This window comes from Dendrobates tinctorius, unplaced genomic scaffold, assembly GCF_039654945.1.
Source record: "Dendrobates tinctorius isolate UK_male_01 unplaced genomic scaffold, ASM3965494v1 ptg000090l, whole genome shotgun sequence".
Classification (NCBI taxonomy): domain Eukaryota; kingdom Metazoa; phylum Chordata; class Amphibia; order Anura; family Dendrobatidae; genus Dendrobates; species Dendrobates tinctorius.
The window spans coordinates 2,796,885-2,811,535 of record NW_027361758.1 but is presented as its reverse complement, the minus strand read 5'-3'; the positions used below and the strand labels follow the sequence as shown (position 1 = coordinate 2,811,535).

At 42.4% G+C, this 14,651-nt stretch overlaps 1 protein-coding gene across 2 annotated transcripts in view; it reads left to right on the top strand.

Annotated features, from left to right (window-relative positions):
• Positions 1-7,017, top strand: part of HPD (4-hydroxyphenylpyruvate dioxygenase) — a 71,218-nt gene extending 64,201 nt beyond the window's left edge. For both annotated transcript variants that reach the window (XM_073585995.1, XM_073585996.1), the window contains 6 exons: positions 181-258; positions 2,399-2,561; positions 3,949-4,020; positions 4,100-4,222; positions 4,297-4,413; positions 5,754-7,017. In XM_073585995.1, the coding sequence (XP_073442096.1) occupies positions 181-258; positions 2,399-2,561; positions 3,949-4,020; positions 4,100-4,222; positions 4,297-4,413; positions 5,754-5,864 (664 nt within the window). In that variant the 3' untranslated portion in view covers positions 5,865-7,017. The remainder of the gene's footprint in view (positions 1-180; positions 259-2,398; positions 2,562-3,948; positions 4,021-4,099; positions 4,223-4,296; positions 4,414-5,753) is intronic.
• The last annotated feature ends 7,634 nt before the right edge of the window (positions 7,018-14,651 follow it).

The window sequence follows — 14,651 nt, the reverse complement described above, 5'->3', positions numbered from 1 at the left end:
AGATTAACCACTTATGTGCAGATTGATAGCATTATCAGTTATCATTATGATTAAATGACGGTTCCCTTTAAGTGATTATTTCTGACTGCTGATAAAATAATAGTAATCTATGTGGACAGATTTTAATCAGATTTCTTCTACATGTCCAGCTGATATTGCTGTTACTTGTTTGTACCGTAGGCCCAGCTGCAAACTAGATTTCATTGACCACGTGGTGGGAAATCAACCCGATAATGAAATGGTGTCGATTGTTGACTGGTAAATATATCTAATAAAATGGCCATCATACATAAAATCATACAATCACAGTGTTTTTATTGCTTGTATAACCTTTCTGCTTTCTTAAAGTTTTACTTACTCCTCCGTAAACCTATGGACTCAAGGGATTTGCTTGGTTTGCAAAATTTGCTTATACTTCTATTTCTCAATTCAGCTTGTCTTAGGTCTATGATTATCAGACATGAAAGACGCCCCTAAATGAGTATTTTCTAGCTTGGAAGTTAGTCCCTATCCGTAGATAATAACCTTCAAACTTAGAATACCCCTTTAAGCGCATCATGGCGTGCGTGCCATCTAAAGCATCCAACCAGGAAATAGCTAGATCCATCACTCAGAATGGAGAGAGGTTGGGGAGTGTCCAATACAGAGTGCTCAGGGGACTGCATATGAAAGGACCGCATTTGGGGGACATTTGTTCGTGGTGTGAGTAGGATCAAAACTCATTTTTCTTGGTCTTACTGATAATAAGAACATGTAGGAAAAATAATAGAGAAAACCATTCCATGTGTAAATCCACTACTGGGATAAGTTGGGCTGATGCGAACTGTGCTCGCCTTTGGTGGTTGTGCTGACCACGCACATCACTGGACAAGGCATAAGAACACCCCGGACTGCCCCAATCTGCAGACACACAATGCCCAAGGCATGGAGCTGGACCACACAAAAAAGGAAAAGCGGGATTGCACAGGTGCTGCAAAAAGAAGACAAGCCATTGCCAGGTTGGATGAAAAACTTTAATGATCCATTAAAGTTTTCCATCTGATCTGGCACCGGCTTGTCTCCTCCTTGCAGCGCCTGTGGGATCCTGTTTTTCATTTTTTGCATATGATAATAAGAACAGACATGTAGGAACCATACAGCAACCAAACCGTACTAGACCACGTCATATGCCCATATTTTTACTGGGTAGACAATATGGTCTACTGTGGGTTGGTTGTTTTCTGGTTTCCACATGTCAAAAAAAAAACGAAACCCTTTCTTACCCAGCTCAGGGGGAATTAGCCTGTACAATATTACCACAATGGAAGACCCAGGATAATACTGCCCCACACCTGGCTAGAAGGCATGCCTATGTGGTGGAAGTGCCTTTGGTTTCTTGAGTGTACGAATCTGACTACTATATACTGTTTGTGATCTTTAATATTGTGCCTATTTTAACTGCGAAAACCCATCAGCTCATGCAACACAAATATCTGAACCTTACGTCAGTTTTACACACATATTACACTAGGCAGCACTCTCTGGCCCTGGTTCATCATTTTCTACACCAGTCTTGATGAAGTCGTGCTCTTCCTAATGATTATGGGGCATCTCTCAACCAGTGTGTGCAAGTAAGAAGAAATAGCTCCCACCTTTGTTGAGTACATTTTGGTGAATCAGACTGGCTGTGCAGAACCACACACCTTTAGGCTATGTGCACACGCTGCAGATTCACCTGCGGGTTTTTCCGCGCGGATCTGCAGGTAAAACCGCAGCTAAAGTGACCTGCGGTTTTCTTGCGGTTTCGCCTGCGGTTTCACACATCTACTATGTTAAAGGTGTGAAACCGCTGCGGAATCCGCCCAAACAATTGACATGCTGCGGTTTGTAAACCGCAGCAAATCCGCGAGGAATAAACCGCAGCGTGAGCACAGCGGTTTTGAAATGCCATTTGGATAACATGGTACTGTACCATGTCTGTGGAACTGCTGCGCTTCCGCAGGGCCAAAACCGCTGCGGAAGCACAGCAGAATTCGCAACGTGCGCACATAGCCTTAGGCTAACCACCCAGTTTATAAAAAGTTTGTAGAACTGTCGTAAAATCCAGAAAAGTCTCAAAATGTTTGCGCTACTCATACTTGAGCAAAGAAATTGCAACACTTCAAGCTATTTCACAGCATAAAAACTTGGGTAAACTGCTTTATGAATTGAACCTTATATATATATATTTTTTTGAGTTATGCTTTTTTGCATAGAGAGCAGCAAGCTTACGTTACATGAAATAGCCAAAAATAAAAATTGTTTTCACAATCTAGTGCAAGACGAATAGTTATTAGTCTTAATAATCTACTAAATGCGTCTTATTTTACTGATGAAGAGAAACTCCACTGAAGCAAAACATTTTTCACAACGTTTGTAGGTACCAGAAAAATCTGCTGTTCCATCGCTTTTGGTCTGTGGATGACAAACAACTTCACACAGACTTCAGTGCGCTCCGTTCTATTGTAGTCGCCAACTATGAGGAGACCATCAAGATGCCCATAAATGAGCCGGCTGTAGGAAAGAGGAAATCTCAGATTCAGGTACAAAGTCAATGTGACTGAACAACGTTAAGGGTATGTGCACACGTTGCGGATTGCTGTGCGGAATTCTCCTTGCGGAATCTGCCTATTTTTGCAGACTCTGCAGATCAAAATCCGCACTTTTTTATGTGGATTTTGTGCGGATTTCACCTGCGTTTTTACACCTGCGGATTCCTATAATGGAATGGGTGTAAAAACGCTGCGGAATCCGCATAAAGAATTGACATGCTGCGGAAAATAAACTGCTGCGTTTCCACGCGGATTTTACTGCAGCATGTGCACAGAGTTTTTTTTTTTTTTTACTATAGAATAACATTGTACTGTAAATCACTAGCAAATCTGCAGCCGATCCGCAGCAAATCTGCAACGTGTGCACATACTCTAAAGAAAACAAAATAATGACATACGCAGGTGGCTTACCGCTCACAGGGAGAATAGGGGAGGCAATATAAAGGCTGATTTATTGCTGCATGCATCATATGTCCAGGGGAGACATGAAGAACACAGGACATTTAGCATGTAGAAATTTCATTTGTATTAACATGGCCAATACTAAAATTGGCAATACTTAATCCAGTAGTGAAAAACTATAGAAGTCTCTACTTTCAGGTGGGTACTGGCTCTCCAGCAGAAATCCTGGTGAGGAGATTGTTTCAGCCAAAGCGGCCTGGAAAAAGTATGCTAATTACCTCTCTGTCTATAGATTGATGTTTGTGAATTGGTTGATATTTCTAATGGGTAGACATTAATGGGTGAGACATTGACTTTACAGGGTAGCTACCTGTAGGTGGCAGTAGAGAGATTAGTGTTTTCTTCCTTCTGGAGGAGAGGTAATTTGCATACTTCCACTTTAAACCCGTATGGTAGCTACCTGTAGGTGGCAGTAGAGAGATTAGCGTTTTCTTCCTTCTGGAGGAGAGGTAATTTGCATACTTGTACTTTAAACTGGCATGGTAGTTACCTGCAGGTGGCACTTGAGAGAATACAGTTTTCTCCCTTCTGTAGGAAAGGTAATTTGCATACTTGCACCTTAAACCTGCATGGTAGCTACCTGAAGGTGGCACTAGAGAGACCGATACACGGGGGGGGGGCATGGCGGCGGCCGGGGGTATCGATTCCCAGACAGCGTGAGTGGGCCCCCTCATCTCGCCAGGGCCCCGGCATTTGCCCAGGTGCGCCGGGTGCTGACGCCGGCCCTGACAGTTTTCTTCGTTCTGGAGGAGCGGTCATACTTGCACTTTAAAGCCACATGGTAGCTACCTGTAGGTGGCACTAGAGAGACTGCAGTTTTCTTTCTGCTGGAGGAGAGGGAATTTGCATATTTGCACTTAGAAGAGACCTAGAAGCAATATCGTTCAATGCCATCGTTATTTTTTTCTCATTATAGGAGTATGTTGAATATTACGGTGGCCCTGGAGTCCAGCACATTGCCTTAAACAGTTCAGATATCATAAGTGCGGTAGGTGTCGTACAGCTTACCATCACAAATGTACAGTTTAGATAGAAAAATAAGTCAGTTTAATAAAATTCTCTTGCAGATCACCAACTTAAAAGAAAGAGGCATGGAGTTCATGTCTGTCCCATCCACTTACTATCAGACACTGAGAGAAAATTTGCAAACAGCAAAAATACAAGTTAAAGAAAACCTTGACAAGCTGGAGGTTGGTAGACATTTGACGCTGATGAAATACACTGCGTGTGTGATATGTTATTAACAAAAAGGACTTGTTTTTAGGAACTGAAGATCTTGGTGGATTATGATGAGAAAGGCTATTTGCTGCAGATTTTTACTAAACCAGTCCAAGACAGGCCAACCTTGTTTCTTGAGGTCATTCAACGTCATAATCACCAGGTAGTACCAAATCCTCTGCTCTGTGTCAATGGCAATATAATGAAGAAAATAAGAAAATTCCAGAAAGATTACTAAAAAACACAATTTAACAAAAGTCACAATACCCCCCTTTAATCTACGTATAAATGCACATTCTATACTATCTAGCAATCAAAGGTCCCCCCTCATGAACCTGCAGTGTGGCACAGCAATCATATATTGTCAATGGGGAAAATTAAAAGATATGGGGTCGAAATTTAAATTGACGCTTACTTCACTCTACAGCTCCCAGCACCATCTCTTGGGTGAAAATCAGTACACACCCATACACAAGATGGTTGACTGGGCCCACTAGATATGAGGGTTGGGCTGACCATAATCTCATGTGTATGGGGTCTTTTAGATTCGATAATTTACCTGGCAGTCATAGCTGCTAATTGTCGGGGTTTCAGAAGCTAGACTTTCAGTGATCAGATGATTGCTAGTGCGGCTTTATCTGAAAGGGATAGGACAATCCATTTATTATTATTTTTTTAACAGTGGTAAATCCAGCTGTAGCATTTAAAAGGAACCTGACAGTAGGTTCAACCCTCCTAACCAACCTATACACACACATAGGTCATAGGAAGCGGAATCAAAGGATACCATGAAATCTGTGATCCAATGTCTTATTGCAGAGAAATCCACGCTTTTCTTACATGTAAATGAGCTGTTCAAAACTATGGGCCGGACACTGATCTGTATGAGAATCTGCCCCCAGAGGTTATTATAAATGAAAGGGGGCATAACCAGTGTGAGACATGTAATGACTGACAGTTCTGCTCTCGCTGCAGAGCCATGTGTGATGATGAGTGCCAACACAGTACAGCAGAGGTGAAATCATCTCATTACAAATAATTACAGCAGCACTTCTCTCCTAGTGTGGTCTACTCTGCTCCAGAGCTATGCCTTATTACATTTGACACAGTACAGCAGAGTTGAACCTTGTCTCAATACAAATACAACAAGCACATTTGCAAGTTGTCCACTCACAAAGCTGTCAGCTCTGCTGTACTGCCCTTCTTCTACACTGGCTACCTGTGAGATAGAAGCTGAAGCATATTAAATATTACCTGATTAAATTGATACCAATCATTCTGTTTAAATCAAAGTTCACACTATTTTCATAGATTCTGTTCTTAATGGAGTCATGACTGTATCCATTTTCCCTCTATTACCATCATGTTTCTGGTGTTAGTGATGGCAATAATAGCTTTCCTGCCATCAAAAATACTTAAACTGCGATGCAAAGAGAAAAAGTGTAATCAGTCTCAGCACAAATATATCCATGTACAATATATAACAATTACTTTATGTTTTAGGGATTCGGAGCTGGAAATTTCAAGTCACTATTTGAAGCTATTGAACAAGATCAGGCAGCACGAGGAAACCTCACTGTACTAACTGCAAATGGGGAAATGGAAAGCCTGTAGGGTGGCACAGACTATGTATGTGAATGACTACAGAAAATATATATTAGTAGATTATGAAAAATAAAAGCATTTTAAATAAGTGGAAATTTACTTTAATGGTCCACCCAGCCTATTTACACACGATCTATTCAATAACTGTCCTTACTATGAATTTTTAGGAGAATTGAATGACATATACAGTATATCATATTGTAAAGGTTGCCCCTTTATGTAAACTAGATAGATGGATAGATGTTTAAAGAAAACCTGTCAATGTTTTAGGACTCAACCAGAGGTAGTGATATTAAAGTTACTCTTCAAAAATGAAACAGATACCCATGTAATACCGATCTGTACTTTTACGCATATGTAATTTAAACTGCAAGTGCACTGGACATGAGAAGTGCACTTGTGGTCCTCAGCTCCTATTCAGTTCTTCCTGTCTAGTGATGCCAATGGCTGCCTGATTATCAGCAGAGATAAAGGCTCTCGAGGAGTGGGGAACTGAACAGGAGCTGTAGCGTGCAAGTGCACTGGCCATTCCCAGTGCACTTGCAGTATGATACATAGTTGGATAAAAGTATGGATTGGATTTATTTGAATGTAGTTATAGATCAGGACAATTTTAATTGTTAAATAGACATGTATATTTTATATAATATATCACTACCTATATTCGCCCCATTAAAAACGTTGCTGACAAGTTCCTTTTAACACGACAAATCAGTTATGAGGCTTTACAACCTCCCACTGCTTTTAAAGTTATTCAACGTCTTTATAACAGAAATTTCAATTACATGACTAGCAAAAGTGTGATATTACCCACTAAGAGTATATAAAAAAGATTTAACATTGAATACAAGCCTATAAGCTTTTCATTTGAGCAGCAAGTGTGTGCTCTAGATCTGCTAACAGGAAATTGCAACCAGTCAGCCATTGATGATGAAACAAGCCAAGATATTCTTCTATTTGAGAAATATTGGTTTAATTGTACGGCCATATTTGATTTTCTTTTGCATTATACAAGCTTTTCTATTAACAACCCTATTAATTTCGATTAGATGCAACTGAGGCTAGCCTCTTTTAACACAGTGTGACCCCGGCCTTAGCATTGAGAATAACAAGATTTGCCACTTTACTGGTAAAGTAAATATTAATAAACTGATTTCTGACATGTTTGTTTTTTATTTCATCTGAAGCAGTATATTGTACAGTACTTTAAAGGATTCACAGCTCTGATCAGTGATAAGAACTTAGATGTGTGACAACACAAGCTGTACAGGACATCTGAAAGATACTTCCACCTGTCTCAGTGGCTCTTGTTCTACCCTTCACTTATAGTCTCCATATCTGTTTATTAATTGCCGCTGTATAGAAACACAAATCTGAGAATCTGTCACCACAGGATGACTGTTCAAACCAAGCATTGGCACTCGGTAAGACTCTTGGCAAAGCCGAGGAGTTTAGTCCACTTTTCCCCTTACTTGTCAACTTTTCAAAGTGCTCTATGATCCATGTAGTGCTGAACATTTGTTTATCTGACCACAACATTTATTGGGTCGCACTGTCTCAATTTAGTTTGATTTATTAACGAGAAGAGAGAGAGCAAAAAAAAATAAATAAGAGTATCTAAGCCTTAGCCTCCTCTATATTCAGACATAGCTTGGGGAAGGCATTTATGCAGGGGGCATTTATGCACATTTAATTGAAGTACATTTAATCAAAGTATGAGGCAGTTATAACATGGCAGTTAGACAGGGCAGGAGACAGGTAAGACCTATACATTCTACTTCCTGTACATTTGGATTGCAACAAATATATACCATATGCATATCCTGGCCGCTGCATTCACACACATCCACCGCCCTGGCATTAACTCTCTACACTCCATCCATATTGGCCCCTCACTCCTTTCCTCTTCTATGTATAGCACTCATGCTCTTTTCACGTTGGTAAATTGCACAGATCCATTCAGTCCAACCATTCAACATCAGAGACGCGCACACAAATCACTTAGCCATCTGCTCACTCTTTCTATCCTCCAAGTCGCAGAAGACATTGCTCCCAACCCTGGTCCCCCATGTTATAGAAAGTCAAACCCCCCAACTGCTACACTCAGAAACCCCTCTAATCTTATTAATATTCCCTTCATGCCATCTGTCTCTCTTAATTGTGCCCTTTGGAATTCTCACTCAGTGTGTAACAAACTCTCCTTCATTCATGACTTTTTCGTTTCTAATTCTCTTAACCTTCTGGTTCTTACTGAGACCTGGATCCAGCAGTCAGACACTACCGCTGCTGCTGCACTTTCATATGGTGGACTACACTTCTCTCATACCCCAAGATCAGACAATAGAGCAGGTGGAGGCGTTGGTCTGCTCCTATCACCAAAATGTACCTTTCAGGTTGTCCCTCAAGTACCCTCACTTGTCTTCCCTTCTTTTGAGGTCCATGCCGTCAGACTCTACACCCCCTTCTCCATGCGAGTGGCAGTGGTATATCGTCCTCCCGGCCCCTCCCATCAGTTCCTGGATCATTTTGCCACTTGGCTTCCACATTTTCTCTCCTGTGACATCCCTACCCTCATCATCGGCGATTTCAACATCCCCATTTCTCTTCCCCTCTCCCCATCTGCTACTCACCTTTTATCTCTAACCTCCTCGTTTGGCCTTTACTAATTCTCCAACGCATGAAGACGGAAACTCCCTCGACTTGGTCTTCTCTCGGCTTTGTGCAGTGGATGATTTTGCAAACTCCCCTCTCCCGCTCTCTGACCACAACCTTCTTTCATTCTCTATCAAGAACTGCCAGGCTGCTCAGGTCACCCCCACTGTCCAGATTTATAGAAACATACAGGCCATTAACACCCAGAAACTTACGATAAACTTGCGGTCTTCATTGGCCCCTATCTCCTCCCTCTCATATCCTAATTCTGCACTGAAGCATTACAATGAAACACTTCAAACTGCCCTGGATGATTTTCACCTCCTATACATAGAACAACACGACAAAGACAGCGACAACCCTGTCACACCCTGCAAACACGTTTCCTGCAGTGGTGCTCCAGGTGCGCCGAACGTCTGTGGAGAAAATCCAATCTACACAAAGATTTCATCCATTATAAGTTTATGCTTAGAACATTCAACACTGCCCTTCACCTCTCAAAACAAACCTATTTCAACACCCTCATCACCTCACTGTCCAATAACCCTAAATGTCTCTTTGACACTTTTCATTCTCTACTCAACCCAAAAGTACAGGCCAACCATGGAGCTTCAAGATGACTTCAAAGAAAAAATTGACCAGATCCGACAGGAAATTATCTCCCAATCACCTCTCACCATGCACTGTCCTCCCTCCCCCACTGCATCTAGCTCACTCTGATTTTGAACCAGTCACAGAAGAAGTAAGCAGGCTCCTTGCATCTTCTCGCCCAACCACTTGCACCAATGACCCATTTCCGTCACATCTCCTCCAGTCCCTTTCTCCTGCTGTCACCCCTCACCTAACTAAAATATTTAACCTCTCTCTCTTCTGGTATCTTTCCCTCCTCATCTAAGCATGCCATCATACATCCACTACTTAAAAGACCATCCCTCGACCAAAACTGTGCTGCTAACTATAGACCTGTCTCTAATCTTCCCTTCATCTCTAAACTCCTGGAACGCCTGGTCCACTCCCGTCTTATCCGCTATCTCTCAGATAACTCTCTTCTCAACCCTCTCCAATCCGGTTTCCACTCTTTACACTCTACTGAAACTGCCCTCACTAAAGTCTCTAATGATCTACTAACAGCTAAATCAAATGGTCATTACTCCATGCTAATTCTCTTGGATCTCTCTGCAGCATTTGACACTGTGGATCATCAGCTCCTCCTCACTATGCTCCATTCCATTGGCCTCAAGGACACCGTTCTCTCCTTGTTCTCCTCCTACCTCTCTGACCGCTCCTTTACTGTATCTTTTGCTGGTTCCTCCTCCTCTCATCTTCCCCATACTGTTGGGGTTCCTCAAGGATCAGTCCTAGGCCCCCTCCTCTTCTCTTTGTATACTGCCCCTATTGGTCAAACAATCAATAGATTTGGTTTCCAGTACCATCTCTATGCTGATGACACCCAATTATACGCTTCTTCTCCTGACATCACGCCAGCCTTTCTAGAAAACACCAGCGATTGTCTAAACGCTGTGTCTAACATCATGTCCTCACTATATTTGAAACTGAACCTGTCAAAGACTGAACTCCTTGTGTTTCCTCCCTCTACTAATGTACCTATACCCGACATTGCCATTTCCGTGTGTGGTTCCAATATTACTCCCCAGCAACATGCCCGCTGTCTTGGGATCATACTTCACTCCGAGCTTTCCTTTGCCCCCCTCATTCGATCACTGGCTCGCTCTTGTTAGCTGCACCTCAAAAACATTTCTAGAATTCGACCTTTTCTTACTTTTGACTCCGCAAAAACTCTTACTGTTTCTCTTATTCATTCTCGTCTCAACTACTCGACTATTGTAACTCTCTTCTAATCGGTCTCCCTCTTACCAAACTCTCTCCTCTCCAATCTGTCTTGAATGCTGCAGCCAGGATCATATTCCTCACCAATCATTACATTGATGCCTCTACCTTGTGCCAGTCATTACACTGGCTACTCATCCACTCCAGAATTCAGTATAAACTTATTACCCTCACCCACAAAGCCCTCCATGGCTCAGCACCACCCTACATCTCCTCCCTTGTTTCAGTATACCACCCTACCCGCGCCCTCCATTCTGCTGATGACCTGAGGTTAGCATCCTCAATAATCAGAACCTCCCACTCCCGTCTCCAAGACTTTACACGTGCTGCGCCAATTCTTTGGAATGCACTTCCCAGGTCAATACGATTAGTCTCCAAACCCCACAATTTTAAGCGTGCCCTGAAAACGCATTTATTCAGACTGAACAAAATAGCAATGGTATGCAGAAGCATCCTGTATGTCACAAGTTAACACACAGGTGCTACTAATGTAGGACAGTCAAGAATCAATCACGATAATACATAAAGCGAGGATGTGGAAACCACGAAATATTGCGACTAGAGATCCATATAATTAGATTAAATATCATCTTTATTAGAAAGTGGACAAAATTGGACAAATGGGGGGAACTGTGCAAACAGCAAACAAAGTGCAATAGTGCAATAACACGCAGGTCAGCCACAGTCAAACATAGGCTATTATCATAGACACTTAAGATGCTCAGATCAATATAAAGAGGCCTATACTATACCCAAATATACTCCAGACTGGGACGAATGATAAGGCAGTAACAAGGCTTAACTAAAAAAATGCACCGCTGAAACGGCTGCGCATAGCCTATCCAATGATAACCCCACCAAGAGGACTAATGCCCATCAAGTGTTATATACATGTGCTCCATGTCTTATCCGGCTAATTGCCAGTAAAATTCTAATGCTGCTGCCAAAGGCACAACTAACTCCGCCAAGGGGCCTACGAGTCCAGGTTTTACCCACCTTTCCCATTGATGATGCTGAGTTTGTGTCTAGTTGGGAGGATGCATGTGGGATGTGTTCTGTGGCCCTGATGAAACTATTAGTGAGCCACAATTCGAAATCTATTAATGGCTTAGATAAAGAGATTGATCAGGCTTTGATAGATCTTCGGGCTGGCTGCTTTGTGGAACAGCTAAAATTGTATGAGGATAATCTTGAAAAATCGGTGGATACTGTGGTGAAGAAAATTAATGATACACAGGCCTCAAAACTCAATAGAGACCTGAAGGACTATCAAGATAAAGTGGTTTACCAATGGAAAAGATATACCGTCAATTTGTCATCAGGACATCGTAGCATCGTAGTGTCTCTAACACTTCGATCTCGTCACTCAGCACCCAGTCTGAAGCTTCCACTTCCTCTATAGTCACTCGATCAAGGGTCAGTTATGGGCGTATGAGAAATTACAACTTTCATCCTTACAAAAGGAAGAAAAACCGTTCACCAGAAGGCCCAAGTAGAGATAACAAGGTAATCAATCTGAGTGACTACCCTTTCACTGGAGCCGATTGTGAATTGTTATACAAAGGCCTGACATTTTCACCAGTGGCAGGCTTTGACAGATTTACGGCTATTAAAGACCTGCATATTTTTGCTAGGTCTCTGCTATTTAAACGCTTTTTCTTTGATGATAATAATAATAAATTGTTCCCTACAGAAAAAGAACAATCAGCCCTGAGGATCCTTGAGGAGCTGGCTGAGGAACACTTATCCACCGAAGGAGGTAAGATACCTCCGGCCTTGAGGGTACGCTCCAAGAGGTTCCCCCCGCTTTCGAACTGTAGTGTCATTGACCTTTTTGTAAAAGTGGTTAGTAATGAATTCTTGAAGGTACTACAGTATATACAGAGGGACAATCTTACTGCGGAGGAGAGGAAACGTTTGAGTCATTTGAAGAGTCTCCCTAACGTTGTGATCAAGCTGGCGGACAAGGTGGGAAACATCGTATTATGGCCCAAACCAGTGTATGAGAAGGAAGCCATGCGTCAGCTCTCTAACACTACGTGTTATAAGAGACTGACGTTTAACCCCTTGTCCGCCTTTTGCACACAATTAAAGGGCATCTTGACACGAGCTAGGGATGCCGATATTATTTCTGGGGAGCTCTTGACGGCATTAACAGTAGTAGAACCTACGGTACCCACTTTCTATTTCCTCCCCAAGACCCATAAAAACATTCAGATCCCCCCAGGTTGACCTATAGCTTCGGGGCGGGGGGCTACTTGGAGTGTATCAACAAGTGGTTGGATTCTCTTCTTCAGCCACTTGTTGAGGATTTAGCATCCTACCTCAAGGATACAAATCAATTGCTGCGTAAAATGGATGGTCTCACTCTGGACGATGACACGATTCTAGTCACTATGGACGTAGAATCGTTATACACAAGCATCCGCCATTGTGACGGATTACGTGCCATTGAATTTTTTCTATCCACATCGAGTCTCTCTTCGAGTTTGAGGGCCATTGTCTTGGAAGTTTTAGAATTTGCCCTCACGCACAATTTTTTCACGTTCAGGGGGTCTTTCTTCCTGCAGCTTCAGGGGACAGCCATGGGCGCGGTGTTTGCGCCCTCCTATACAAATCTGTTCCTGGGGCTATGGGAGAGAGACCTCCTGATGTCAGATCGGCTGTCATCTATGGAGCGCGTCCCCTTTTGGATGCACTACATAGATGACATTCTTTTGATCTGGCAGGAGGACATGGCATCTCTAGAAAATTTAATTTCAAAATTAAATGATAACAGTCTAAATATTCATCTTACTGCCATATTTGATAGGGATAGGATAGAGTTCTTAGACGTTTCTGTTGTGAACTCATTGTCTGCTCCACCAGTTGAGAGTTCTCCTTCCGTTCTCCCTCTGGTGGTGACAGGAGGTAGTGAGGTTGGTTTAATTGCTAGTGATCTGCCACCTGATGAGGAGGATAACGATTGGATCTCTGGAGTATCAGACTGGATATAAGACAGCCGATGCCCTAACAGTCTACTTCTCAGGTCTCAGACTTCAGCTCTGTTCCACTCTTCTCAAGTTAAGTTTGTTTTGCTATTGTTCACACTTGCTGTGGTCAGCCAGCCCCTGCTGGGGTTGTGCTGAATTTCCACTCCTATTTATCTGTATTTGCCTTTTGGTCCCTTATTAGATTGGCCTCTTTTTGCTCTGTCTCAGAATATTTCAGAGTGCTGATATAGTGGGAGAAGTCTAGTGACTTCAGGGTTAATTTTGCTATCAGAAGTGTTGGACATTATTTTGGTAGGGTTTTTGGCAGATTGCAGACAGTGTCTTTCCTGTCCTGTCCTTTCTAGTTAGTCGGGCCCCATAGTTTGCTCAGCCTATTTTTCTGCCTTTGTTTGTGTTTTCATCTTGTTTCACCGTCAATACATGTGGGGGGCTGTCTTTCCTTTGGGGTCTGCTCTGGGGCAGTTAGTTTTCCTCTTTTCCTGCTTTAGGCTTATGTAGCTCTCCAGTTGTGATGAGGCATCTAGGATCATCGTAGGTACACTCCACGACTGCTGCTAGTTGTGTGGTAAGATCAGGGATCTGCAATCTGCATTGTTACCAACCTCTCTGGTTTTCTGAGACTTGGCTTGCGTTGTTTTTTCCTCCTCGGTGACCCATTCATAACAGAATCACCAGCCATACCACAGATTCTAGGGTACTCAAAAGCAGGAGAAAATTGTTTAAAAAGGAAAAAAAAAAAGTGTCAGAACTTTTTTTTTTAATTATATTTTTTCCTCTTTTTCTCTGGGGCCGTAGGAGGATTTTTTTTTTCCTCTCCTAATGGAGATTAAGCAACTGTCTGATCGTGTGGAGCAACTTGCTGCTGAAGTACACGGAATTTCCACCTATCTCATTCAGTTACATGCTGCTGAACCCAAGATTCCTACTCCTGATGTGTTTTCTGGGGATCGGTCTAAATTTCTGAATTTTAAGAATAATTGTAAATTATTTCTTGCCTTCAAGCCTAACTCATCGGGGAGCTCTGTGCAGCAGGTTAAAATTGTCATCTCCTTGCTGCGCAGCGATCCCCAGGATTGGGCTTTTTCTCTGACACCTGAAAATCCTATTCTGACTAATGTGGATGCATTTTTTCCGGCCTTGGGGTTGTTGTATGATGAATCTAATGCCGTTGATCAAGCTGAGAGAACTCTGTTGGCATTAGACCAGGGTCAGGATCCTGCAGAGTTGTACTGTCAAAAATTCCGAAAGTGGGTGGTCCTTACTACATGGAATGATAGTGCATTGGCAGCTCTCTTTTGGAAAG